This window comes from Falco punctatus, assembly GCF_963210335.1.
Source record: "Falco punctatus genome assembly, chromosome: 4".
NCBI classification, from domain to species: Eukaryota; Metazoa; Chordata; class Aves; order Falconiformes; family Falconidae; genus Falco; species Falco punctatus.
Window position 1 is genome coordinate 66,452,776 of NC_137583.1, and position 25,517 is coordinate 66,478,292.

At 39.9% G+C, this 25,517-nt stretch overlaps 1 protein-coding gene across 4 annotated transcripts in view; it reads left to right on the plus strand.

Moving 5' to 3' along the window:
- NRP1 (neuropilin 1) overlaps nucleotides 1-25,517 on the plus strand; it is a 114,675-nt gene that overhangs the window by 74,783 nt on the left and 14,375 nt on the right. For 2 of the 4 annotated variants that reach the window (XM_080384315.1, XM_080384316.1), the window contains exons 8-13: nucleotides 5,321-5,476; nucleotides 8,310-8,454; nucleotides 10,093-10,424; nucleotides 14,937-15,081; nucleotides 18,027-18,131; nucleotides 21,129-21,188. In XM_080384315.1, coding sequence (XP_080240441.1) covers nucleotides 5,321-5,476; nucleotides 8,310-8,454; nucleotides 10,093-10,424; nucleotides 14,937-15,081; nucleotides 18,027-18,131; nucleotides 21,129-21,188 — 943 coding nt within the window. The remainder of the gene's footprint in view (nucleotides 1-5,320; nucleotides 5,477-8,309; nucleotides 8,455-10,092; nucleotides 10,425-14,936; nucleotides 15,082-18,026; nucleotides 18,132-21,128; nucleotides 21,189-25,517) is intronic. The other 2 variants (XM_080384317.1, XM_080384318.1) reach the window with 1 other exon arrangement.

A 25,517-nucleotide genomic window follows, 5' to 3' on the forward strand; every position in this document is an offset into this window, starting at 1 on the left:
GACCACTCATTTCAAGGGCAATGACTTTTGGCAGTAATTTTCCAACCAAATTAATTAGACTATTTTCAGAATTTCTACTAGAGCTTGTACCATTTTTACTTAGCATTATAATCTTCTTTACTTAAAGCTCAATAAATAAAGGAATTAAGTGACAGTTGTGTATACATCATGGGAGTGCATGATTGGTCAAATCAACAGCAACATCTAATAAAAAAGATCAACTCTTTACTTAATTAAATATTTGACAGAAGAACAGTGAAGTGTCACAACAGTTAATATGACTCAGAACACTGTATGCTATCTAGGGAAATGACACAGTTCTCTAAAAATATTTACTTTGGTATGTTGTGTCAAGTGATGGATTATACGGCTTTTCAAGCCACAAGAGATGCCCACAACAAAAAGCTTCCTGTTGTTAATCAAACTCCAGCACTTTGTCTTTTATTTTCTCAGGCTGTTGAACAGACCTACAGTAGGAGTGTTAAAAGCTGGTAAAACTGCTCCCTTGCTAGAGCTCCTTCAATGACTGTATTTTATTTAGCAAGGCAGATTTTCATTGCAAAAATAAGGTTTTCCATACTATGACATGGTTATGTATGGCAACAGGAAGCACCAATATTAATTTCAGTTCATGTATGTTTTATGTTGTTCTTTATCCAGCAGTTTGCTAAATGTTATTCCCTTTCCTTCTCCTTAACTGCTCTCTAACAAAATGTGTATGCCACTGCTTTCATATCTGTGTCTTAACAATGTGTCACCCACTCACATTTTTTGGAGACAGTAAGACAGCAGTAAAAATATTTTTCCTGGATGCTTTAAAAATATTGCAGAATAAATAGAGAGGAAGTAATTCATATGTAGAAACAACTAGTGTCTTGCAACATGTTCTTGTGGCAAAGAATTTTAGAAGTAGGAACAACTGGGGCTTTTTTCACGTGAACATTCTGTCCTGGAAAAAAAATACACACTTGAGATGTTCATCACTTCTGGTAAGTTAGGGGCCCATTCCTGTAGGGAAGTCTGCTCCCAGTCTTGTAGTTATGAGTAAAGGCAGTCACATTGCAGCACAGGCAGTTATCAAAGGCTGTGTTTTTGGATAAGGCCCTAAGGCATCATTTTCCAAGATAGATATGCTTTTTAATCTGAATGAAAGTGAACAAAATTTGAAAAAAAGAACTAGCAACGTGCTGCAGTTAGTCAAAGCTGAAACTCTGGTAATGGAAATGAAATGTCAAGATTTTAGATTTGGAGACAGCTGCCTATCTCGGATCACAGCCATACAGCATGCAATAACTTAGAAAATCGCTTGCATCCTCTAAAACAAATACCAGATGTTTGTTTATCATATGTGCAGAAAGTTAAATGTCAAATCATTGCAAGGAAATGCATTTGATGTTCATCTTCAAAAGTACTGTATTTCATCACCACCTCTCTCCACAGTTCATTTTAACGTGAAACATAAGTTCTTGAAACAAAAAGGACAAAAAGGCCGAAACAAAAGGCTAGTCATTAAAGATTTGTATTACTATCTCAGCTGGAGGAGACTGGATCTGAGGAAAATGGGTTACCTCTGGTCATGTTAACACTTGGAGACCTCTGTGGGGAGGACATACTAGTTGACTGGAACTTACACAGGCAGTTGGATTCTATAAGCATAAGCCTCCAAAATTCATAAGAATTCCTATCTGTTTGGTGACACAGCTGTACTACAACTACAGCCCTCTGCAGTGATTCCTCTGGATAACATGGTACAGAAGAGCTCTGTCTTACCACAGCTACATTTTGGTACCTTCAGGTTCCATTTGTTAATAGCAGTTGATATGGTTTAACTTCAATGCTGAGCAGTCCCTGTGGCATTTAGAATGCGTATTTTATGCACACTTTTGCATTTTACAGAAAGCAAAGTTTTAAAAGACTTTGGAAAGAAAACAAAATACATCACAAAGTGATTAATGCAGGTGAGCTTAGCAGCCCGCTAAAATGTGTCATGCAGTTTCCAAGATAGTCTTCTACATAATTTATTTTTATCACCTTACGTAGAGAAGAAGATTGGTACATGTAGAGCTTAATTTACAAACATGTTTAGGCACTGCATCAGGGTGCTCGGTGTTGCAATTCTGTTTGTATGCACCTGGGGAGGAGTGGTTCCTCTCCAGAGGCCACTGCAGAGAACTGTCAAAGGGAGGAAAATGCCTTAAGCTCTACCTTTCTCCTGGACCTCTGCGCTGACACGGTTAGTACTAAAACTTCCAACCCCTCTGCTCCTTTGCTGCTTAGCCCCACATCTCTTGATTGCTCTGCTGCTTTCTCACTAAACACTGACGGGGAAAGGTTATTCCTTTTTCCTCTATCAGCTTGTGAGCAAACAGCCCTTGGCATGCAGCAGGTCTGGGCTTACAGTTCGCCTTTGCAAGGTGTTTAAAGCTGTGGCACACAGCTGAACACTTGAGCCCTCAGCCTCTGGGTGCCCCAGGAGAGGACTGCTGTTGACATAGTTCCAGTTTTCAAGAAGCACGTAAAGATTTGCCGATCCAGAGATAGCACATCAAGGTGAAGAGATGCTCTCCCTAACAAGAGATGCCTCCCTCCTCCCGTACTGCATTAGACAGTTACTAGAGCCGGGAGCGCTAATGAGGTTGCCTCTTCCCTACCTATAGGCAATAAATTAGAGCTCTTCTCAGAGCCTCTGCCTCTCCCAGTGAGCTGTTAACTTCTGGCAGGAGAATTTCTGCCTGCCTCTTGAATACTGCCGGGGTTTAGGCATGAAGGTAGGTGTCTATATCCTTTGTGTGTTTAAGACTTAGTTCTGGGCAGTGGAATAGATGCGTATTCCATTCCCCAAGAGTTAAGGGAGTGTATTAAATACCAGCATTTGGGACTAAGAAAAATTTGGAGGCCCAACGTTCTTTGATGGGGCAAGCCTGAGTCACCTGAATGGTCAGTGACTGGTAGTTGTAACTGTTAGCTCAGGCATCAACTACTCAAACCTTCCCCTAAACCCCTGATATTAAATTTTAACTTGGCTTCAAATACCTAGAACTCTTGTAATAGGCCATTGCTTGACTTTATTCACAATGAAGTACTTACTGTATATTAAAAAGCCCCTACTAGAATAATTTCAAATCAGTTGGAACGGTACAGGCTTGGGACCCTAATCATTTCAAAACTGAAGAGCTGTTTCAAATTGTAAGAGAAGCAGATCATTTAAATAACTTAGCTCTGCACTCCCTCAGACTTCCAGATTTTCAAGTGCACTTCAGCCTGGAAGTGAATGTGGTATTGGACACAACTCAGTGCAGCACACTTTACAATCAGCAGAGTACAGTTTGGAGAGCATTTGAAGTTAAGCTGAGATTGCTCAGCGCAATGATGCCCAGATTCCCCCATTAACTTTCAGATTGCAACAATCTAACATCTGAGACTCTCCAGTTACTTTAAATCACTTGATTGTTTTTGTAAGGTGGTGCTGGGATATGGGGTTTTTTTAAGACTGAATTTTTTATCACGACAAAACAAAATGTTGCACTATTTCACCCCTAAAGACAAGGGCTAAAATGTGACATATAGACTTTACCAGCCTTAAAAACTGGGGCAGGGGAAGGGGCTTCATCCTGAAAGCTGGTTCTATCTGTCACACACAAGGCCGCTATTCTTGTGTTGAAAGACTAAAAAAATGCCTTGCATATGACATGGGCACTGAGAGAGCAGCCAGTCTATCCTCAATAGCACTTCCTTCAGCCTTTTGAGAGAATGCAGAGCATGTTGATTTAACTGCTCCAGTGCCTTTGGATATATGACATACATCCAGGAAGAAGGATGCCTGTGGGACACAGGGGACATATATTCTGCATCCTGCATACTTTGGAAATAATGAAAAAGCCTGAGATGGTCATGGGACATTCACTTGAGAAGGCTTAATTCAACCTATTATTATCCTACTGAAGTCTGGACAACTGAAGTTTAGAGGTATAAATTAGTCTGATTAATATTTTGTGAATAGTGTAATTTCATATTGAACTTAAATTATTTACTTTAGGAAACAAATAGAAGGTTCTAGCTGCAGAGAAAAAGGGTGATGAGTTTGATTTTAATTGGCCTGTTGTTATGGTTAAAGAAGGCTGTAAGGAAATGGCAGGCATTTCAAAGCTGTGGTCACCAACCTGTCTGTGAGAAAGTTTTGTGCCTAGTTTCAGCTGTTTGGCAGTTGGACTTGTCCACTGGGACAAAGGTTTCTTTTGCCAGCAGAGCTGACTTGAGTAACTGCACTCCTGCACCCCACATCATCCTCCCAGCTATGCCTGTGCATCTTCTGTGCTGCCACATGATGAAATGGGTTAGGATACAGATCCGGATGACAAATAAATAACCTGGGTGGGTGGGTGTGTGTGTGTGTGTTTAACTTAAATCACTTGTCCATTTGGTTGCAAAGTAGCTTCATGAGAGAAAGAGAAAGAGAGAATGAGTGAAAAAGAGGGAAGGCCTCTAACATATTCATGTGCATACCCTAGCATTCATTTCTCCAGCAAGTTCAAAATGTCAGTATTTTCTAATGATTAAAGTTTACTACATTAGACAGTTGGAACAGAATTATTGCACTTCTGCTAATGCTTCTTTCTCTTTTCTTCAATACATCATATGGTACAAGGAACTCATTTGCCTTTTTCCCAACAAAATCACATGGTGACTCATAATTATCTCGTGACTAACTAATGCACCACAGGATTCTTTTCTCCTCTTCTGTTCACAAGTGATGAGCTCCTGGGTTTTAGCAGAATTCTTGTTATCATTTCCTAAATGTGCAACTTTGATATTGTACTATTAAATTTCATCCCATTCCTAATACTGCAGTCCTCAGGGCCATTCAGTTCTTGCTGCATGACTCTCTTTTGTATTGGCAATGCCTTGCAGCTTTGTGTCCTTAGCGAATTTCATTAGCATCTATGCAAGGTAGTTAATGAAAGTATTAAGTAAGATTGTTCATCAGAGTGGTCCTTGAGGAACTTCTCTAGTAACTTCTCTGCAGTCTGGTGGTTCCCACTCCCACTGACAGGGTCTTTGGTTCCTCTCCCACAGAGGAAAGATAATTATCTGGCATCTGAATAGCCCTCCTGGCTAATTAGGCAAATATCTCCTGTGATGACACTGTTTACAAAAGAAGAGATTATGGCTATGTTATTATCAACAATATGTTACAATTTCCTTTATATAAAATTCTTATTATCTTTGTAAAATATCGTGAGGATGGAGAGGGTGTGATTTCTGCAGTGTTGTCATGCTCTGAACTGATTGTCCTCATGTCCCAATTCATTCATTACAACAGGTAGATCTAGGCCTTCTCCGCTTTGTTTCTGGAATTGGAACCCAAGGAGCCATCTCAAAAGAAACAAAGAAAGAATATTATCTGAAAACGTATCGTGTAGATGTCAGCTCCAACGGAGAGGACTGGATTACACTGAAGGAGGGAAACAAGCCTGTTGTAAGTCTTTTCTCTTTTACCTCTCTTTGGCCAAGAAATAGGCTGTTGAACTATTTAGTTACTACCAGTTGTTAAGAAAAGAGGACTAAGGTATCACAGTTTTAATCAGGTTGATTAGGGTTAACAATATCCCAAATCTGAAAAATAGCTATTGTCTTAGTAGTAATGGGCCACAGAAATTGTTTATTCAAAGCCTAGACCATCTGAAAATACTGCAAGGTGCTGCCCTGTCTGTTGTACCTACCGTAATTTGACTGATTTGTGTCTTTTCCATGGAATATGCTGCTGTTTTTCAGTTTGCCAGGTATTTTCTATGTGAGCTTGAGAAAAACATGGGAATCTTTAAAAAATATGTAGGTCCCTTATCTGCACTGAAACTCTGGATATACAGTGTGTCAGCACCTCAGCTCCCCATGCATACCCTGCTGTCTTGCAGGAGTGCTAGCAAGTGATTAGTAGTTTGTTAGACTTCCAAGCATCTCAGTGATGGGGGTCATGCAGACAGATAATTAGGCACATCTTTCCATCCTTATAGATTTTTATCACCTTTCCATTTATCAGCAGATTTGCTTTCTGTGACCTCTCAATGAAACAGCTTCAGACACTCATAAGAAAAATCTTCATTATCCACTACCATGAGCATAAAGCTCGTTACTGAGGAGCAGTTCTGCTCCAGCTCTCACCCGAGTAGTCCCAGTGAGGCTGTGCCTCCCTTCTCACCTTGCTTAGGATGTGCCTGGGAGCAGCATCCCCAGAGGCTGACAAGAGCTGATGCAACTGGAATGGTTTTGTGGTACCTCCCTTCAAAATACCTTTTTTGTTCCCCTTCTGTGAAGACCCAAAAGAGCAATGCAATATTAAACTCTATCAGTGTAACTATATCTAGCTTTAAATGTTTGGTTACTGGTTTGTCCCTGATTCATCTGTGAGTGCTGTGCCAAGTCCACTACATTTATCTAATCAAAATGGTAGCTGCGTTGCAGGCCTACATCTTTCTTCTTTGAAGCGCATTGTAAAACAATAAAAAATGAATTCTGAAAGCTTCTTTTTGACAGGTATTATGCTGGTTTTACAGAGAAGGGACTTTAGAAGGTCAAATGCCACAATGTGGACACTGTATAATGATGTATAAAGGTACGATAACTGACTTGCATAAAGTCACAAGAGGAGACAATGCAGTGGCTGTTATGAGACACAGGGTTTCCTGACTCTGGTTCCCATACCAGAACAAATACCTCTTTCAAAATCAGACTATGCCTGATTTTCATTACCAGCTTCAATTTGTAAACTCTCCAAGAGCATACTTTATGTAAGTTTCTCCTGTACGTGCTGTCCTTAACTAGTGAGAAGACTTCCGAAACCTGTGTTACCAGTTCAAAGAGTTTATAAAAAACTCAGGTGTCTAAAATGGCAATATTTTGCTGTTGATCAGGACAAGAAAAAACTATGCACCAGTCTCCCTCTGGTATCTTCATGCAAATGAAAAGTTAAGGAGCCTGGGCTACTGAAGGAACAACAAAAGCAGGCTGCCACACATCTCTTCAAGGCAGCATCACACAAGTGCTGCGCTAACCACATATAAGAAGCTGTGTACTTTTAAGAAAAGAATATTTTCCCTGTCAGGTGCAGACCTTGAGAAAACTGCGGCAGGCCTTCCCAGAATAAAAAAACGTTGCTGAAGAGAACTGTAGCTCCATTTAAAATATCTTGCTAGATATGAAACCCCTATACCAAATTACTTGAGATAGAACTGAGCCTGATCAGTTGACAGCTGTGCGCTGCTGGCCTCTGCTCCAAATTAGTGCAGTTATTGCAAGTCGCAAACAGGAAAGTAGACAGTGTGTGGAAGAAATGGGAGAATCTCCCATAAAAGGAGAGGGGTTTGCATCCATGGAAAACAACAGGAAACTGGTCCTCTCTATGTGAGGAAGAAGCAGGAAGCTGAATCACCTTCTTTAGACTAGAACATTGCAAGGTTTCAGCTCTGCTAGGAAGGAGCGCGTCTGCAGGATCCTCAACATGAAAGCACATCACAAACCTGTCCCTTCTTGTGGAAGTCTCATTGTTCATCTAATTTGACTGTTAGCCTCAGGGGACGCAGAGAAAATCTTAGAGCCTGCTACATAGATTTTAAATAGACTTCCACCTCAGTATGCAAGGACAAAGAAAGTCTGAGTACTTGTTTAAAAGGATTTTAAAACTTCAAGATAACAAAGCAAGGTTTGCACCATACGCTCTGCAAAACTCTTAAGCCCAAGGACAGCAAAATAAATGTTTTTATTCTTACTCCATATATAATTTTTATTTATACAAACCTTTAATTTCGGCCTGAGGTTCTGTAGCTTTTTGCATCATCTACGAGTGTACAAGGAATAAAATTGCCCTAGTGGGGCATTGAGGGATTCTCCCAGGACAATGGCAGTCCATGCCTGACAAAGATCAGTGTATGTCATTCCTGCATATAGATCTGGGCATTAGGAGGACTTCAAAATAGGCAGGGAGTGGACCCTTGTTGCACTCAGGTAAGCTCCTGATATCAAGGTAGTCCTGACTTCTCCTGGCCTGCTCTTATGGCGTGTTGTGGCACTCTGCAGGTGGCAAGTATTTTTTAGCTTCCTAAAAATACTCTTTTTTCCTCTCCAAGGAAAGCTTATCTGTCTGCAAAAACTGAGTTAGGAGTTTAATGTAATTGTTCCCCATGCAAGTCTTTTGTCTCATCCCCCCCACCCCCAAAATAATGCTGGTTAGATCGTAACTATCTGTAAAATACAGAATTATGAACACCATTTAAGAGAAAGCCTAACAAATATATCCTTTTTCTTTCCACACAAAGGTGTTTCAAGGGAATAGCAATCCCACCGAGGTTGTTTACAGACCTTTTGCCAAACCAGTTTTAACACGGTTTGTGCGAATTAGACCTGTGTCTTGGGAAAATGGAGTATCATTAAGATTTGAAGTTTATGGCTGCAAGATAACAGGTAAGTCTTGGGAAGGATTTTAAAACCAAGGGAATTTATTGTGTCTGTGCTGTGAGTTTTATTTTTGTGAGTGAACTGCATCTTCGCTATTTCCACTGTGGTCTGTATGTAGAAATTTAAAAAAAAAAAAAAAAAAAGTAAAAAAAAAAAAAACAGAAAAAACACACCAACATAAAGAAAACAAAACACGACAACCCAAACATTCAGTGTTATCTGACTGTTGTTCTGCCATTATCTTTTAGGTGTTTGGCTTTAAGAAGCGGGGAAAAAAAAAGATTTAATGACTTTTCTTGCAATTACTTTACAGCTCCATGTAAAATACCTGAGACACACAGATATTTTGCAAATTTCCATCCCGTTTTTCCTTCCTAACCCTCCAGTCCCTCTCTCTCATGCCTGCTATTTGTAGGTAGTTCTCAGCAGGCTTCCCAAGGAACAAATATACATAACTAGGTTTAAAAGCATTGCAAAACACATAGATTTGAAGCCTATTCAAGCAACTAAACATACATAGTCAGGTTCCCGCTAGTGATCAGTATTGGATTGTAACTCCTTTATATTACACAGTTAACTACTAAAATAACTGTCCAAAGTGCTTTCTGAAGTAACAGGAAAAGGCATTCATTATCATCAAAATACTGTCTTGGAAACCAAAAAAACAACCAACAGGCACAAGCAGGATTTTTTTTAGAAGTCTTTTTACTTCTAGTTTTAGGATTTCTACAATTCCTACAAAATGGAGGCTTTTTATATGTAAAGTAAAAATACAACTTCATAGATTAAAGAAAATATGAATGATTTAATATTTTTTATAAAGCTGATTTTTCAAAAAAGTATCTTGTGTCATTTTATAGCACTTAACACAGTTCATTGGCACTCATTTTTAATAGTTCTAGGGATATCTTTTTTTCCTCTTAAGGTATTTCCTTAGTGTTGAAAGTATTTCTTAGGACTTGTTCCCATACAACAGGAAAACAAGATTACTGATTACTATGTAATAGAATTCCAGGCCTTCTATGAGATCTTTTCAGATTAGATGAAGGTAATGTCAGCAGAACTGCTATTACATTCTATATTTGGAAATTTTCATTCCTTGTTATCAGCATCTTCTAATTTATATTTATCTGAGTTCATAAAAGAAGCGACTATTTAGCTTCTGTGTCATTTGGAAAAGCCTGAGAGACCAAAGAAATACAACAGGAAAATCTCAAGTACAGCAATAAATCATATTTCACAGAATGTATAAAAGTTTTCCATTTACAATGTCACCAAAATTAAGTAATCTGCCACCAGGTTTTGGCTGGTTTTGGAAGTTTTCTCTAGGGGAATATTCATAAATTGAGATGTGACCCTGCACTCTTTGCCTTAGCATGAAAAATAGAAAACGAGAATAGAATAGGATTTTCTGATCTTTTTGGTTCCCATCAAGCCAGAAATACTTGTGGTATTTTGGTACTTCCTGCCAAAACTAGGATGTGCAAGTCTGAACAAATGAAAATTATATACAAATCCAAAGATATTATTTGGGATATAAGAAAGAAAGAAGTAATTGCTTATGATAGTTGAAATGACTGATGTGTCCTGTTTCTGTTTCGGTGCTTATTCAGATTAACTATTTATTTGGTTTTTTCTCTGTAGATTATCCTTGCTCTGGGATGCTGGGTATGGTGTCTGGGCTTATTCCTGACTCTCAGATTACTGCATCTACTCAAGTTGATCGAAACTGGATCCCAGAAAATGCTCGCCTCATAACAAGCCGTTCAGGTTGGGCACTGCCACCAACTACTCATCCATACACAAATGAATGGCTTCAAATAGACCTTGGTGAAGAAAAAAAAGTGAGTGGCATAATTGTCCAAGGAGGCAAGCACCGAGAAAACAAAGTATTCATGAAAAAATTCAAAATTGGCTACAGCAACAATGGATCAGATTGGAAAATGATCATGGATTCCAGCAAGAAAAAGATAAAGGTAAGGAGGAAAGCTCTGCACTATAAAAAAGTTGCCTTTAAAAAAAAAAAAGCTTGCATTTAATTTCTACACATCTATGTCTGATCTTAGAAAAGGCACATGATTGGGATGAAGCCAAGCAGGAGGATTCATAAAACAGCAACCCTGAAGGGATGCTGCGGGAACTGTCCCATGCCTGAGGGTAGGAGCTGTCCTTAAGACATTCGCCTCAGTACAGCAAAGGTTTTGTTTATTCAGCAGCTAGCTGGGACTTGATTTCTGACAAGTGTGGTGTGCCTCTGTGAGCCCTAGGTGACTGCAAAATCCCATGCAATGGTAATATGCAACACTGCCAAATAAATAGTGTTTCCTCTGTAGATTTTCCACTGATAGTGAGCAAACTCATTTGAGACACTGAATTACTTTTCTTTTTCTTCTTTTTTGTCTGAGCTGTAGAATCAAATTGGTATTTAACTCAGTGGGGTACCTGCTGGATTTCTGAACTGCTATAAACTGGTTTGAGAGCTTCACAGGCTCTCTGGAATGGTGTGATCCAAGTCCCTCTGAAAGAAAGTGATGAAGTTTTTAACTTGTTATCCCATCCCAAATGAAAAGTACTATTGCACTGTCATAAGTGAAGCATCTTGGAGGTTACTTGGGCATAAAGGGCAGCTGGTTCATAGGTTCAGCCAGCAACTGCAAGACATTTACAGAGAAGGGCCAAATGAACTGCTGGGTTAGATGCCAAGGAAAAGAAAATGAGTGTGACCCAGAAAAGTTTCTGGGAAAACCTATTTTGGTTTGTCTTTGAATGCATGCTTTACACAACGTAGATTGCACTGAGTGTTTAGCTTATTTACCCCAGATCCCATTCATTAAGTCTCCCATTCCATTTTGCTATCATTGCTCACAAGGTATGTTTTTGCCTCAAAAGGCACAGCCCTTTTTTAGTCCTACCCCGTTCCTTGAGGAAACCAGTAGACACACAGTCCTGTTCATGAACTGGTGCTGCAGTACTGGGATGACCAGGGAATCATATGCCAAAATGTGCCCTCAAAAGGCAAATCAGTGTGGTGCTTGGCAGATGGGAATCCTGAGAGTTGCTCTGTATCTCAGCTGCCTTAGTTTGAAAATTAGATGTAAAAGCTGTTTTGCTATGTAGACTCATCCATTGGACAAACCTGTGTTTCCTTAAAGGGAAAGCTGAGTGGGCCCACGAATGTAGCTTTTCCAGGCACATTTGGTAAATATTGGACTTCATTCTCTCCTGTTTTAATCTCACTGAATATGTCTGCATTTTCTCACTTTTCATCATTTGTTTTGGGGATTAAAACTAAATTAATTCAGCCTTTGCAGTCAGCTCCTTTCTCTTGTTACCATGAGTTTTGACTTCATCATAAAGTGTGAAGAGAGTGTAAATCAACAATGGGATCTAACCATTTTCTTTCTAAAATAGATGTTGTTTTGACATGTACTTCTACACTGTGGCTCAACGATGGAAAAAAATAATGCCATATGCTTTCAAAGCAGTGCGCCGTCTGCTGCATGGCTTTCTGTTTTCTAATACAAGCACTTGCCATCATTGTCAGAAGTTAGCAGTTTGACAAGAAAACTAGTGTGCTAACACACTGAGCCCATCCTCAGCTTTCATCACTACCAGAAATTAACTTTCAAGATTAACGGAATGGAGGGGGCTGGAATTCAAATCTCTCATGGCATAATTACAATCCTTCCCAAAAATTCAAGACCTTTAATAAACTTTCTTCCAAAGCACAAGTTTTCTTTAAAGAGAATCAGATAAATCCAATGATTTGGAAGTCCAAGGGATTTAAAAAGTTAATACTAGAATGTAGTATTTTTAAATGTAAGTGGAGCTGGATGGGACAGAATGCTATAATGAGTCACAGCAGGAATGTGGATTAGAAACAGCCCTGTTACATGAAATGAAACACATTGTTTCACTTGGTTAAAGTCTTGACTTTCAATAAACAAACAACTGCATTTTAGGAAAAGAAAGAACAGTGACAAGCTAAACAAAACAACAGAATATGTCCAAAGGATGAAACATCACCTTGTTTCTCAACATGATCTTGTCATCCATGCCTGCAGCTCCTTTCACTAAGACTACCATAACTCCTTCCTCTTTGACTGACCCAATTTCTGATATTTTTGAATTTAGAGAATGTTTCCCCCTTTAGCCCAGCTCAAGCACTTAAAGGAGTGAACACCACAAATCCTCAAACAACCATGCAGAACCCCATTTTCATTTCAAGATCCAATCTGTATTTCTTGTCCAAGATTATTCCATAAAGTCATCTTTCCTTTCATACTTCTTTTCTCCTTCCACTTTCTTTTTGGTTTTTATACATCTCCTCTCATCAATTCTGGTACAAGAAATTTCTGAATATCCTGCCATTTGGAACAACCTTTTTACATTTTTTCAGCAAAGTTTATTTAGATTTTAAAACATATTAGGAAGATTTTTTTTTTTTCCTCTCACCAGTTCAGCTTCTCTTTTGTTTAGGTATTATTACATAACTTTTAATTGTAATGAAGTAAAGCAGTTTGTGACAGAGCCTGTGTAAAAGACACTCACAAACTGAAGTTTTACTGTGTACTCCTCTCTCCTCCCCCACAAAGAGTATCAGTACATGTTTTAAATGAACAGTCAGAATTGAATCACAGGCAGCTCTGCACTACAAAGGACAATGATTCAATATAATTCTAGATGCCTATTGAATTCTAATGTCTATGTGTCAGTACTCTAGTACTGATGTCTTTTATAAAACAGTTTGCATTATTATATGTTGCTATTAAGACTACTATTAAAAAGGCAGCAAGGATTTCTCAGATACATGTCTGTCTAATTTTTACAGATAAAATGGCATTGATTCTCTCTCATATGGTAGATACCTTTTCTGATCATTTGCACTATATTGCTGTTCAAATAAAATAATATGTCATTCCATGCTGATTAAATCTGACAGGCCATCTACATGTGAATTCTTGACAACTGTCTTCCAAGCACTGGCAGAACACCAGGTCAGCCAGTGCCCCTTGAAGCCACCTTGGAGGTACAATCTCCCCTAGGAAGAAGGAGCAGAAGCATTAATGCTGAAATTATTTTTTTAAATTTAGTTGGTCATAGCCTCCTATTATCATTAGCTTTAGTGACTAGCACTCTAACCAATGACCAGAAGTGGTTGTGGACCATTGATTCATGATGCAGAGGTGTACAGTAAAAACAAGCAAGGCTTTCAGGACTGCACAGAAAATACAGACAGCAATCAGTTTTACCTGTGCTGGTTTTGTGCCTTGGGAAATACAGCCAGCTTTTCCCATGTCCTCTGTTTTCTCCAGCCCAGACAAATAGGAGTCCATTGCAGGCTGGGTTTTGTTCTCACTCAAAATGAAGAAGGCTTCAAGCTTTGCAGCTATGAGTTGGAAGTACCTTTATTACAGTGATTCTAATCCCAAATTTGAGCTCTAGTTCAAAGAAGATATTTTTTAATGTTTTGCCATTTAACTAATTCATAGAAAAGTTGAAAATACTTCACCTTTACTTCACTGTTATATAAATTTTCATATTTTTTATTTAAGAGAGTTCTATACATGATATTCCAAAGTGATTTTTTACCATAAAATAGGGTAAAAATAACTCCTTTTGCCTTGGTTTATAAACTCTTCATGGCAAAGGCTGTTTCTTTGTGCAGTTAATTCATCCAAAGGACCAATCATCTCCACGGAGGCACCTGGGGTGTGCTATAAGTACAAATTATAACTTGTTCTATATGCAACAGATCACCGACAAGAGAAGCTGAAGGTATCAAACAAACGCCATTGAGAGCTGCATTATGGCTGAAGAACCCAGAGTGCACCTCAGAGAAGAGATTTTTGTCTGAAATGTACATTTGCTGACCTGCCTTGCCTGTTGGATTATATTGCAGTTCTGTCAGGAAGCAGCTTTCTTCTTTCTTTCTTTCTTTCTTTTTATTCTTACTCAATAGCAGGCTCGCTGGAAGAACTCTTGCAGCTACTGTTCCTGGAGTTTAATTTATGCCTTTTGAAATAACTACAACTTGTGAAACTCTGTCACTGGGGGAAATCAGATTGAAATTTTCTCTTGAATAGTTGGATTATTATTGTAACCACTTAAAAGGTGACAGGATCTTCACCTCAGCTATTTTTTTTTCCCTGAGAAGTGTTGAAAATGTCACCCAGTTAAACCGCAGATCAGAGTGTCATTTAAAAACATGTCTCATTAAACACTCAGCTCTTGTTATGACCCTGATGGATTGGTTGCTACTGAGTTTATGAAAAATGAAATGCATTACTTTTCCAAGAAGCTTTAACTATATATTTTCCATTCTCATTTAGGACAGGAGTGCCTGACACTTATTAAGCAGTTAGAATCTGGCCTACTGCTCACCTAATTCAAAGACTAGAGAATGAAGAAAAAAGATGATTGTTGAAAATGTTTTTTTCTTTTTTTCTTTTTTTTTTTTAACAAGTAGCATTTTTCATGCTTTGCAGACTTTTGAAGGCAACACCAACTATGACACACCTGAACTGCGGACTTTTGAACCTGTATCGACAAGATTCATCCGCGTCTACCCTGAGAGAGCCACACACGGAGGGCTGGGGCTGCGAATGGAGCTGCTGGGCTGTGAACTCGAAGGTAATTGCTCTGCTAGAGATGAATGCGCTTTATTATATTCATAAATACATTCTCTGCTTGGACTACCGCTGAACACTGCTGTGTCTGTACAGGCAGCACATTGGACTCTCACTTCCATGACTGCTATTAGTGCTGTTTCTTGGCCTAATCAGTTCCTTCTCTGCAGATATTTGAATATGCCCAAGGCACAAATATTATTCTTTCTCCCATGCCTTCATTGAATCACAGTGATACTGTTCACATGGTTTTCTGTTCCCTTAAGTAATCTTACGATTATACTTTCGAGAAGCATAGCGCTATTAGGAAAGAGTAAAGACAGGAACTTAATTTTTATGTTACCATGCTACAACCCTGGAAGAGATGTTTTCTGAGAATGCAGAGGGAGCTTTGCACTAAATATAGCAATTATGTCCCTTGCTCCTTCAAAGGATATGGAAAGTCACACCAGACACTACGGTGGGCAATGATTACTTGGCTGGATTGTGTCTGTGCTGGTTCTTTTTAGGGGGTGAAGGGGGCCTCTTTCTTCCTTAGCAAACTTTACTTTTGCAAGAGTATGTAGGAGATGAAAGACCAGGAAAAGCAAAGTTTAGACATTTATCCTTGGACTGTGACATGAAGTCAAGCTTTGATTCTTGTTATATAAACAATAATTATTTAACTTCATAGATAACTACAGATAATACTACATGAGTTTCAAAATTTTATCTGGTGGATGATGGTATAGTGGCATGGCTTATAAACCACACAGCTTAACAATACACCAAATAACAAACCATGTTATTTAGGGTTTCATATGATACCTCATATAGAAGTAGCTCAACAGGCTCCCAAGATGAATGGAACTGACTGCTCTGCCTCCATTTCTTTCTCACCATTTCTCCCCCAAGGCGCAAGAGTGGGAGGCATTTGCTGTGAGAACTGATGAGTTCTGTGTTGTTTTTTTAGTGAAGGCCAAATTGAATAAGTATGCTATTTACTTGGCCCGGAAAGTGGGGAGGTTGGAAATACTTCTTAGTTCATGCAGGAAGTCCTCATTTCCTGTGGGAATACTTAGTTCCTGCAGACTATTGTGCTACTTGCTCAGAAAAAAGAAAACTCAGCACCTGCCTTATGTAAACTCACAACCTGTGGGCAAAGTCCTTTGGCCGCAGGGCTCCTGTAGCCACCTAGACATCAAGGAGTGAGTCCATGGACCATCTCACAACTATACATTGTTCAGTGAGATGGAGGAGCCAAAGAGGAGACTGACCAGGCAAAACACCTTTGCTTTTAGGCAAACTGCAACAGCAAGTACAATTTTTCTCTGGGACACATCTTCTTACAATTGTCTTTTTGCTGCGGTGTACTTTTGAAGGGTGCTCACCCATAGGTCACCCATGGACAGTTGAGGTCAATTCCCGTTTACCCATGGGAGAAGCATAATAAGAAACCTGTTGTATAACTGTATCTAAGGAGGGAGTTGAATGAAGAGAAGTCACTTGAGATTTACTGAGCAAGAAAGGAGTTGAGATGAGAAAAGAAGCATGGAGGCAGGCACAGACAGGAGTAGAAATCAGCTCTCCAGCAGTAATGAGCGAGGGGAAGTTTTGTGTGCTCAAAGCATCCCAGGGGGGCTTATGTGAAATGATGACAGAGCTATAAGCAACCTTGAGGCTGTACAGGGGCACGAAGATCAAGATAAGAAACTTAACTGGATGTAGAAAGCTGGAGGGAGCTCCCAGAGGGGGTTTTAAAGTGATCTGGGGAACAAACACTCTGCATAATTCATAAGAGGTACAGAACTGTTTCTTAAACTGGGTATAGATTGTACGTGTAAAGCACAGGTCAGGGTCCTAAAGAGCCATGTTTCATCCCCGAATATAGCTACTTCAGAAACTACCAGTCCTCCTGACATTTTCAGGTGAGAAGTCAGTGCACGTGATCTTATGTGGCCAGCAGGCTTGGGAGGCAGTTGAAGAGCAAAGAAGAATGTGAGAAAGGGATACATTATTGCATAGCTTATAATGAGAATAAAAGAATGTTAATGAAAATAACAGTAAGTGAGAACAGACAAAAACCTGGATCACATTCCCAGAGTGGTTATCTTAAGCCAGGGAACTATACCCGCAGCATAAAAGATAAATCTAAACATAACACCAAATCTCTGTATTCCGATTTTCCAGATGTATGTTTTGCAAGTATTGAGGTATAGATGTATTTTCTGGCATCTTGCACAAATCTCAAGCTTTTAACTACAATAACAAAGGTCAGACTTTTACTGGTTGTGCAGCAGCTACTGGAAAATCATCACCAATGAGAAACAGGCAGGTGGCCAGGAGGGATGACTGACATCACTGATGGCTTATTTATTTATAACTTCAACAAAAACAAAAGAAACTCCTTCCAGATCTCCTCATCAAGCTTAAAGTGATTCTACATCACACTGCCTTCCTGCCCACTGTTACCAGGACTCTGCTCAGACATTTCCTCTCTTACATGTGCTCTGCAGAGAAGTTTCTTCAGCAAGGTGGTGGGTGCTGCAGAATTACCACTTTGAGCATGCACCCCTGCAGCTCTGCTCTACAGGCCCACTCACAGGCACTTTGGCCTACAATAAAATGACGGGGTTTTCTACCTCACTTCACCCCCACAAGACTTCCATTCTGCCTTGCCAGGCTTTCACTCTTTGTTGGTAGGAACAACAAACACCCATCAGCCAGTGAACAGACAGTCCGGAGCTTTGCTGCCCAATTCCGCTCAGCCCTTGAGCTGGGATACGGCAGAGTGCCTTAGTGCAAGGAAGCAGAACAGATACATCCCGTTGCAAAGAAATACTAACCTGCAGCTTCCTTCCTCAGATACAACACATGAAGACAGCATATGGTGCTCATCAAAATGATGCTGCCAATTGCATACTGATTCTCCAGCATATGTTTTAACTAAATGACTGGATTTTGTTTCAGTTCCTACCGCTGTCCCTACGGTTTCTGAAGGCAAACCTGTGGATGAATGTGATGACGACCAGGCAAACTGTCACAGTGGCACAGGTGATGACTACCAACTGACAGGTGCAGAAACCATCCTCATTCCATTGCAGCTTCATTGTAGCTCATATCCATCACCAGTTACAAGCTAAATGTTTGCACTGATTTAATCCCTCAGCATAAATGGACATTGGTATGCAGTTTGTATTGTCAGTGCTGTCAAAACATAGGCATCTGCCTTTTACATATGACAATACTTTTGATTGTTTTCTCAGCTATGTAATTTTTGAAGCAAATAATAGTGACTAGCTGGAAGAGAGGGCAATTTTTTTAAGCAGGAATTGTGTCTAATCAAACTTTTTCTTATTAAGAAAAAAAGCTAGACAAACCTTTTGAGGTTTATAGTCTGAAACTGAAGAACTCAAAAGGAAATATTATTTAGGCTCAAGATACGTGTATGCTTCAATACCTAAAATTTAGCATAGGACTCAAATCTCAGCCTCAAACCTTTCCCAGACAGAAACAAAGCAGATTTATTTCATCAAAGCATATTCACATACATACAGCCAGAAATATTTCTATGGGCATCCCCACCAATGTTGCATTACAGCCACAGAGGGTCTGGTTTTCTCCAAGCTGCCATCTCTAGCAGAAAAATAAAAGGGAGAGACATAACATAGCCCACATCTGGAACAGAGGAAGCTTGCTAGTTTTCATATTCTCCCGGTTTTGCACAGAACCGCTGTCCTTCTGAGAGAGCTGACACTGCACCACTACGTTTTTGATCTCTTCTTGGAGGTCACTTGCTCCGCAGAGCGCTGGGCCTGTTTGTCGATATCTTCCTGTAGCAGATACATACATCTACAGTAACTGAGCTTATTTTTGGACATAGTGACACAAGTTATTTCATCACTGCTCCCTGGTGTGCTTATCTAATAAATGTTTATTTCTTCTTATATCCATGATATAATATAGCATTAAAATCTGGCAATAGATGTCCAAGAGGGCATTGAGAAACCTTAGGTAAGAGATTGGCTTTTTGGAAGGAGCCAAGTAGAACATCTGACAGCAGACACAAATTAAAATGCGTTTTCAGCATCAAACCCTTTCTGAGCTTTGCCAAAGTCTACTATAAATGCATGCTGCAAATCATAAATTGAAAAATAATTCTTGAGTGGAAAAGACACTGCATGGACATTGTCACTGCTTTTCAAATCAGTGTCCCAGATGAATCTTACTCTTTTTGAAAACAGCTGTGCAAGGAGTCTGATAAATAGTCTGTTTTGTGTTAAGGTAACTCAGAAAGTTTTCAATGTTACTAAATATTGTAATTTATTTATTTTTCTGGAAGGAAAGAGCTAGGTCAGGAAATGCTGGGGCTTCCTGCAAAGCCCTACACTGAAGGCTGCCTTGCAGAGCCCAATAGGTAGAGACATATTTCACATAGAGAGAAGCTGCATGAGGGGAAGGAGACAAATCTATGCAAGCACCTTCCATGTTTAGTCATAGTCTCGGCACTTCAAGGAGCTCAGGACTGCATCCCACATGTCCCTTAGGGAAAGCTTATCGAGCAGAAGAAACTCCCTCTGCCAATTTTTGCAGGTGGTGCTTAGGGAGCAGTTTATAATCTCTAAGACAAGGGAACAGACACCAGCCTTCCTGCACACCAGCTCTTTTGGAGAACTGAACCTATTTCAGTGCTAAAATTGAAAATCACTACATTACCTTTCTACAAAAATGCAGACATTTTAGCATAGTTTATAAACTACACCATCTAGAAACTCTGAGCAGTGCATGCGCGGTTGTTCTGGACACTGTAGAAACACTGCATTGTACATATGATGTTATTTGTAATGCTAAAATGCACAGCAGTGGTTTTACCAATAATTTCATTGTAATCATTCTTTTCTTCCTCCAAAATGCATAGAAGGATGTAAATATCGTGGCTCGCTAGGGATACCAGGGCAGTGCAGGCAGGATTTCATCAGTGCCTTACCTTCTTTTATCCACTCCCGATGCAAGTGTGGTGCCCGCATTCTCATGGGTATGACTCTTAAGAGTCGCTTCCCTGATAGCACTTGCACATATGTGAGTATCACAATGAAGACTCCCTTGCAATTAACTGTAATTGTGCTATAGGCCAGATTCCTTCCTGCTCTATTTGGACCCCATACAGAGCAATTCTATTTGCATGGCGTATAGCTTTTCCCATCAGATCATTCTCACAAACATAAAGCTGGTATAGCTTGGGCATTCGTTCGTATTGGAAGTCATCGTAGTCATCCTTTCTATAATGCTTTAAGCACTTGCTTGCTGGAGAAAAGAAAAGCCATTGACTGGTAATCAGCACCCCACTGCGCGCTTATAATTGTGCTAATTTACTTTTTGTTTCCTTTATCAATATGAGGCTTGCTTTAAAAAGTCATGTATTTTAAAAATATCAATTAGTGAGCTTAGGAGAGGACCATGACCTCGCTCACCTCTTGTTCATCTGCTTAAAGGCGAAGACAAAGGGGAAGTCCTTAATTCCTCCTGCTCTTTGAGACAGAACTGAAACCTGCCTTAGACTATAGCCTAAAGTCAGGCAGTTCCCATGCACCGCTCTTGGGAGCTGGTCTCACAACGCAGCTATAAAACAATGCACAGGGAGGACCCAGAGTGGCAGGGGTTGGAGGACCTCACATCCCTGGTGTGAGAAAGAACATTTCACGGGTGAATGCACAAACTGGTGACTGTTAGGAGCTGTTATGGGGATCAGTCGTTGACTTCCCGTGTGATTTGGAGCAAATCAGTGTCTATAAAACAAGGATGTCCAGAGGGACATGGTAAGGATTGATCAGCTGGTGTTTGCAAGGATTCCAAAGATATACAGCTTTATGTAATAGTGAGGTTTTGTTTTATTTTTTGGTAAAGGAAACCAGATCTTTAATGCCCTATTTTCATGCTTAAGCTCACATACTCAGTTACCTACATGTCTAATAAAGATGGTAATATTTCAGATTTATATATAGGGTATTCCTAATGACTGCTGTGTCCTTTGCTGTGTCCCATGTATCATGATATGCGTAATTTCTTTTCCAGGTGGTACTACAGTGCTGAATACAGAAAAGCCAACAGTAATAGACAACACATTACAACCAGGTAAAAAAAAAAAAAAGTTTTTTTCTTATTAAAAACATAATAAATTCCATACCCAAATTTCATGCCAGGGACAAAACAATGAATTGCAGCACTTCCTGACTTCCCATTCCCTAAAAGTCTCTGAAGTAAAGAAGCATCTGGTCTCTCAGCTCTGTACAGTAAATATTTTATTCCTTTCATCCACATGTAGACACAGCAGAGAACAAGTTTTCCTTCTGCATCAGCAAATGCCAAATGCTGACAAAATTAAACTTAATCACACAGTGCACTCTGTTTAAATGTGGCATGTCAGTGACACAAAATGTGTTTGCAAACTCCAGGCAAACAAAAACAGAACCACACAGGCCCACTCACTATTTATATCCATGGATTTACAAAACTAAGACAAGTAAAGTTTGCTGGTTTTCTCCACCAGGGAGCTGGCAGTTTTACAATATTGTTTTCTAGCAAGTTTTCTCAAAATGGGGTTACATAAACTGCTACCATGAACTTGAAAAAGTAAAAAACAAGTTGTCACTGGCAGCAGGTCCTTTTTACTTAATCAATACAATAACTAGCAGCTTTAAAAAAACCTTAGTTTGCTGCTTCCACAGCTTTCACAGCATTTTTTAATATCCTGTACAATTTACAGGGAGTGAGGGAGAGGATAGATTTGGGCAGAAAACCCAAACTCCAAAACGTATGAGCATCAGTTTAAAATCCTTTGCATTAGTAATTGTGGAGCAGTAAAAGGTCAGTTTTCAGTTGCTCCCATTTCCTCCATTAAAGCACAGTCAGGCACAGTCTTGCAAGTGATTTATTAACAGGGTGGGTAAGTGTTTATCATTGTTTCCTCAATCATGTGACACAATCCACTTTTGCTTCAAGCAAAAGAAAGTATCTAATAATGTAAAAGTTTCCTAAAGGACTAATGGTGTTGACCTGATTAAAGAGATAGAGCTGACATCTCAGACGTTGCTCCCGCTCTGCCTCTGCGTTCTGGTACTGCAGAGGCAACTGCTCTCACTCCCCTCAGAATTTGTCTCCAGGGTCATCCAGTTGGCTTAGTCAGCATACACTATTTCTAGCTCTGCCCTGCTTTATGAGCAGAGGGAGGTTGTGGAGTACCATGCAATGAGAAACGTGACGGCAGGCTGGCCCACCCTCATGGGACACCTCTCCACACTGCTCTTCCACAGTCAGCTTTGCTGAAGGGCTAGGGGGCTGCTGGTGATCCCACAGTTCGGAAGGGGGTGGGGGGTGCAAAGGAAGAAAGGATGCTGTGCAGTGGTTTTAGAGTAAAACATTTTAATTTTTATGTCTGAAATGACCTAGCTTTCTCTTTTTACTGAAATGAAGGAATTTTTTACAGGGTTTTTCACTATCTTCATGTGTTTAAACAAATTGCAAATTCATTAAGTGCCTCTGTGCAACACAGTTTCCTCCCTCCTCCCTGTGCCAGTTGCATTTGCAGGTTATGTTTAATCCCCTTGGCTTGGGTGGGACTCTCCAGTAACAGACTGACTGCTTCTGCCAGAGATTAAGATATTCTCATTTTCTCTCCTTACTTCCCTCCTGCACCACCTTTGCTTACTCCATGATGAGCCAAGTTTTTTTCTCTAGTAAAGGAGTTTCTGAGATTCCCTTCAGACCATGCCAATGTAACTTCCCTGCATTGTGCTGGTAGGAACTGTTTCCTTCCGGGGAATAAGGGACAAGTTCACATCCCAAACTCCAGGCTCCCACATGGCAGCACATTACAAAGATCATAGATAGAGATCATTCAGATGTTAATAAGTAAGAATAAGGTTTCCAGAATCTCCAGTTTAAGACATAAAGGCTTCCAGCTGCTTCATAATCCCTCACTGAAAATCAGCCAGAAAACTCCCAAAAAGGGGCAGACAGAAATTCCCCTCAACACAGAGAAACCCTTCCTGGCATGAAGGTGCTATAAAGTGCTAAAGGGGCATGGCTGGACCTGGCTGGCATAACAAAGCAAATCAGAGCAAAGGGCCATGCGGCTGGGAGCGAGCGTGTGCTACAGCAGCCACGAATAACGTAGTTTAAACTGGCCTTGTAGTTACAGAGCTGCTCAGGGCCCCCCCTAGCTCTCAGCTGGCTGAGGATAAGTGCACTCCAGCTCTTTCAGCTATTCTCAAGCTGAACAAGGTATGAATTTAACACAACAAGGACTGAGCCTTCAGCTTCAGCCTTAATTCCCTTTAAGGGCTGGTTTACCTTAAGATGTTAATACACGTTGAGGTAAATGATGAACTCCAAGCCAAAGAGCTATTCCAGATCAGTTGCAGGTTGTAGGCTCCAGTGGGTAACCCTGTATGAGCTACACCGTGCCAGTGCTGGCCACAACAGCTTGTGCCACAGTGACTGGGGACAGAGATTTACCAGCCCCCTCAGTAGCAGCACCTGCTGTGCCACAGGTACTTCTGCAATAGGTGCTAACACCATGTATTACTGTCCTCCTGCCTGCATTCAAGCCTGCAAACACCCCTAATCTTGTTATCCCAGACTAACATGCTTGTGTGTGTCAAAGCCTGAGATTATCCTATTCCAGCCAGCTTTCACACACTATGGAAACAGTTAAGAGCAAATAGCTGGAAAGCCTCCATGTATAAACAAGCTTTCCATCAAGGAGACTTTTACAGTTCATTTCAAGGGGACTGAATTGTAAGAAAATAAAAAAGAATCATGATTTCAAACTGCTAATAATGTTTAAAGGTTTGGATATTTTTTTTTTTTTTTAAGAAAGGATCTACTTTCCTTCTAAAAGTTAAAGAAGATGCCTTTACCAAATCTGTCTGTCAAGTTAAATACCTTTTGGGCTTCAGTTCTAAGACTCACCAACATCTAGTCTTTTTGAACACAGCTTTTTCAATCCTAAAGGACTATTTGAAGTGTTTGATTTAGCTATTTACATACAGAGCAAGCTATTCATTTACATTATGTGCTCTCAGCTTGTAAACTCAGTCCTTTGTAAAGCAGACCGTTCAAGAAATACCTTGTTTTTCACATATATAACAGCGTTTTCAGAAAAAATAACTAAGAAATCCTGAGGTTAAAATCTATGCTAAGAATCCGTTGAAAGGTAGAATAGGTCTGATTCTCATTTACAGTGGGACAGCTTTGCATCAATAAAGGGATACTAAAGGATTTAAATTATCTTTTATTGTCATTTAAGGTAATTCTGTGCTGCCAGAATTATATAATTAATTATACCAGCACAGAGTGGTATAAAAAGGTGAAATGCAAATACAAATCAGACCCAATATGCTACTTTAAAGTGGTCCAAATTATGTTTGTAATTTCCCATTTTAATGTTGATTAACCCTTTGGCAAGGGCATCCCATAGAGAATTTTCATAGCATCTTTAATGCCATCATGCTCCTTCTTGCCTCTTGTTGGAGAAGTTATAAAAATATGTCAAAGTCTGTGGGCCACGAAAGATTAATGGACTTGCAAGAAACTCACTCAACTAGATTTTCAAATTACTTTCTTGTTCATGTGCAGTAATGGTTCCAGCTGTGAGCAAGATGTGGTCAAAAAGTACAGCTGTTGGTTATTCTTTGAGAGGATAAATCTGTTTTAATTCAGTATCACGTACCCTACATTTTGAAAAAGACATATGGGATTTCGTCACACCTCCCTCTCAGATTCTCATCTGAACTGCTGCTATTTGGTTACAGAATAGCAGGGTTTCTTCATCTTCTGTATACACACAAACCCAGAGATCAGTCACCTATTGGCAGGAGAATTATCCTAGCAGAGGAATGGGCCAGCACTGCAGAGGCAGCCCACCAAATGCTACTCAGCCCTATTTTCCTTCCTTCCACCAGAGATGCCAAGCTATAGTTCAAGGACAAAGAAAAGGACAGATCGCCTGTAGCTTACTGCGAGCTACTGTACCAGCTCCCTGGGGACCTTTAATAGAAGCGTTGAACTCTTCTGTCTTTTGCTGGGGAAGATCCATTGTCCATTCAACTAATGAACCTATCCTGATGCTACAAGTGTCTATTATTAATTGGCTAGCAGGTCTATTTTTTTCTTTTTATGGGTCCCTGGGAGAAGCATTGGAAGAGATATAAGAATAGACGATAAGAGATGGCATGTTTAAGGAGCCCATAAAATAAGAGCACTCTGAAATGCCTTGCCTTTGACCTTCAATCCTGTTGCTGTGATTGTCTAAGGAATGTATTAACACAATCACTTTTAAGAAAACAACAGGAACCTAGCAAGAAATAGCTAACTGAGAGCAGGTTAGTGGTCAAATTCTGCTAAACTTCAGGGGATTCTTGTTGTCTTCTGCATGGAAAAGAAGTTCATTTTTATGCTACA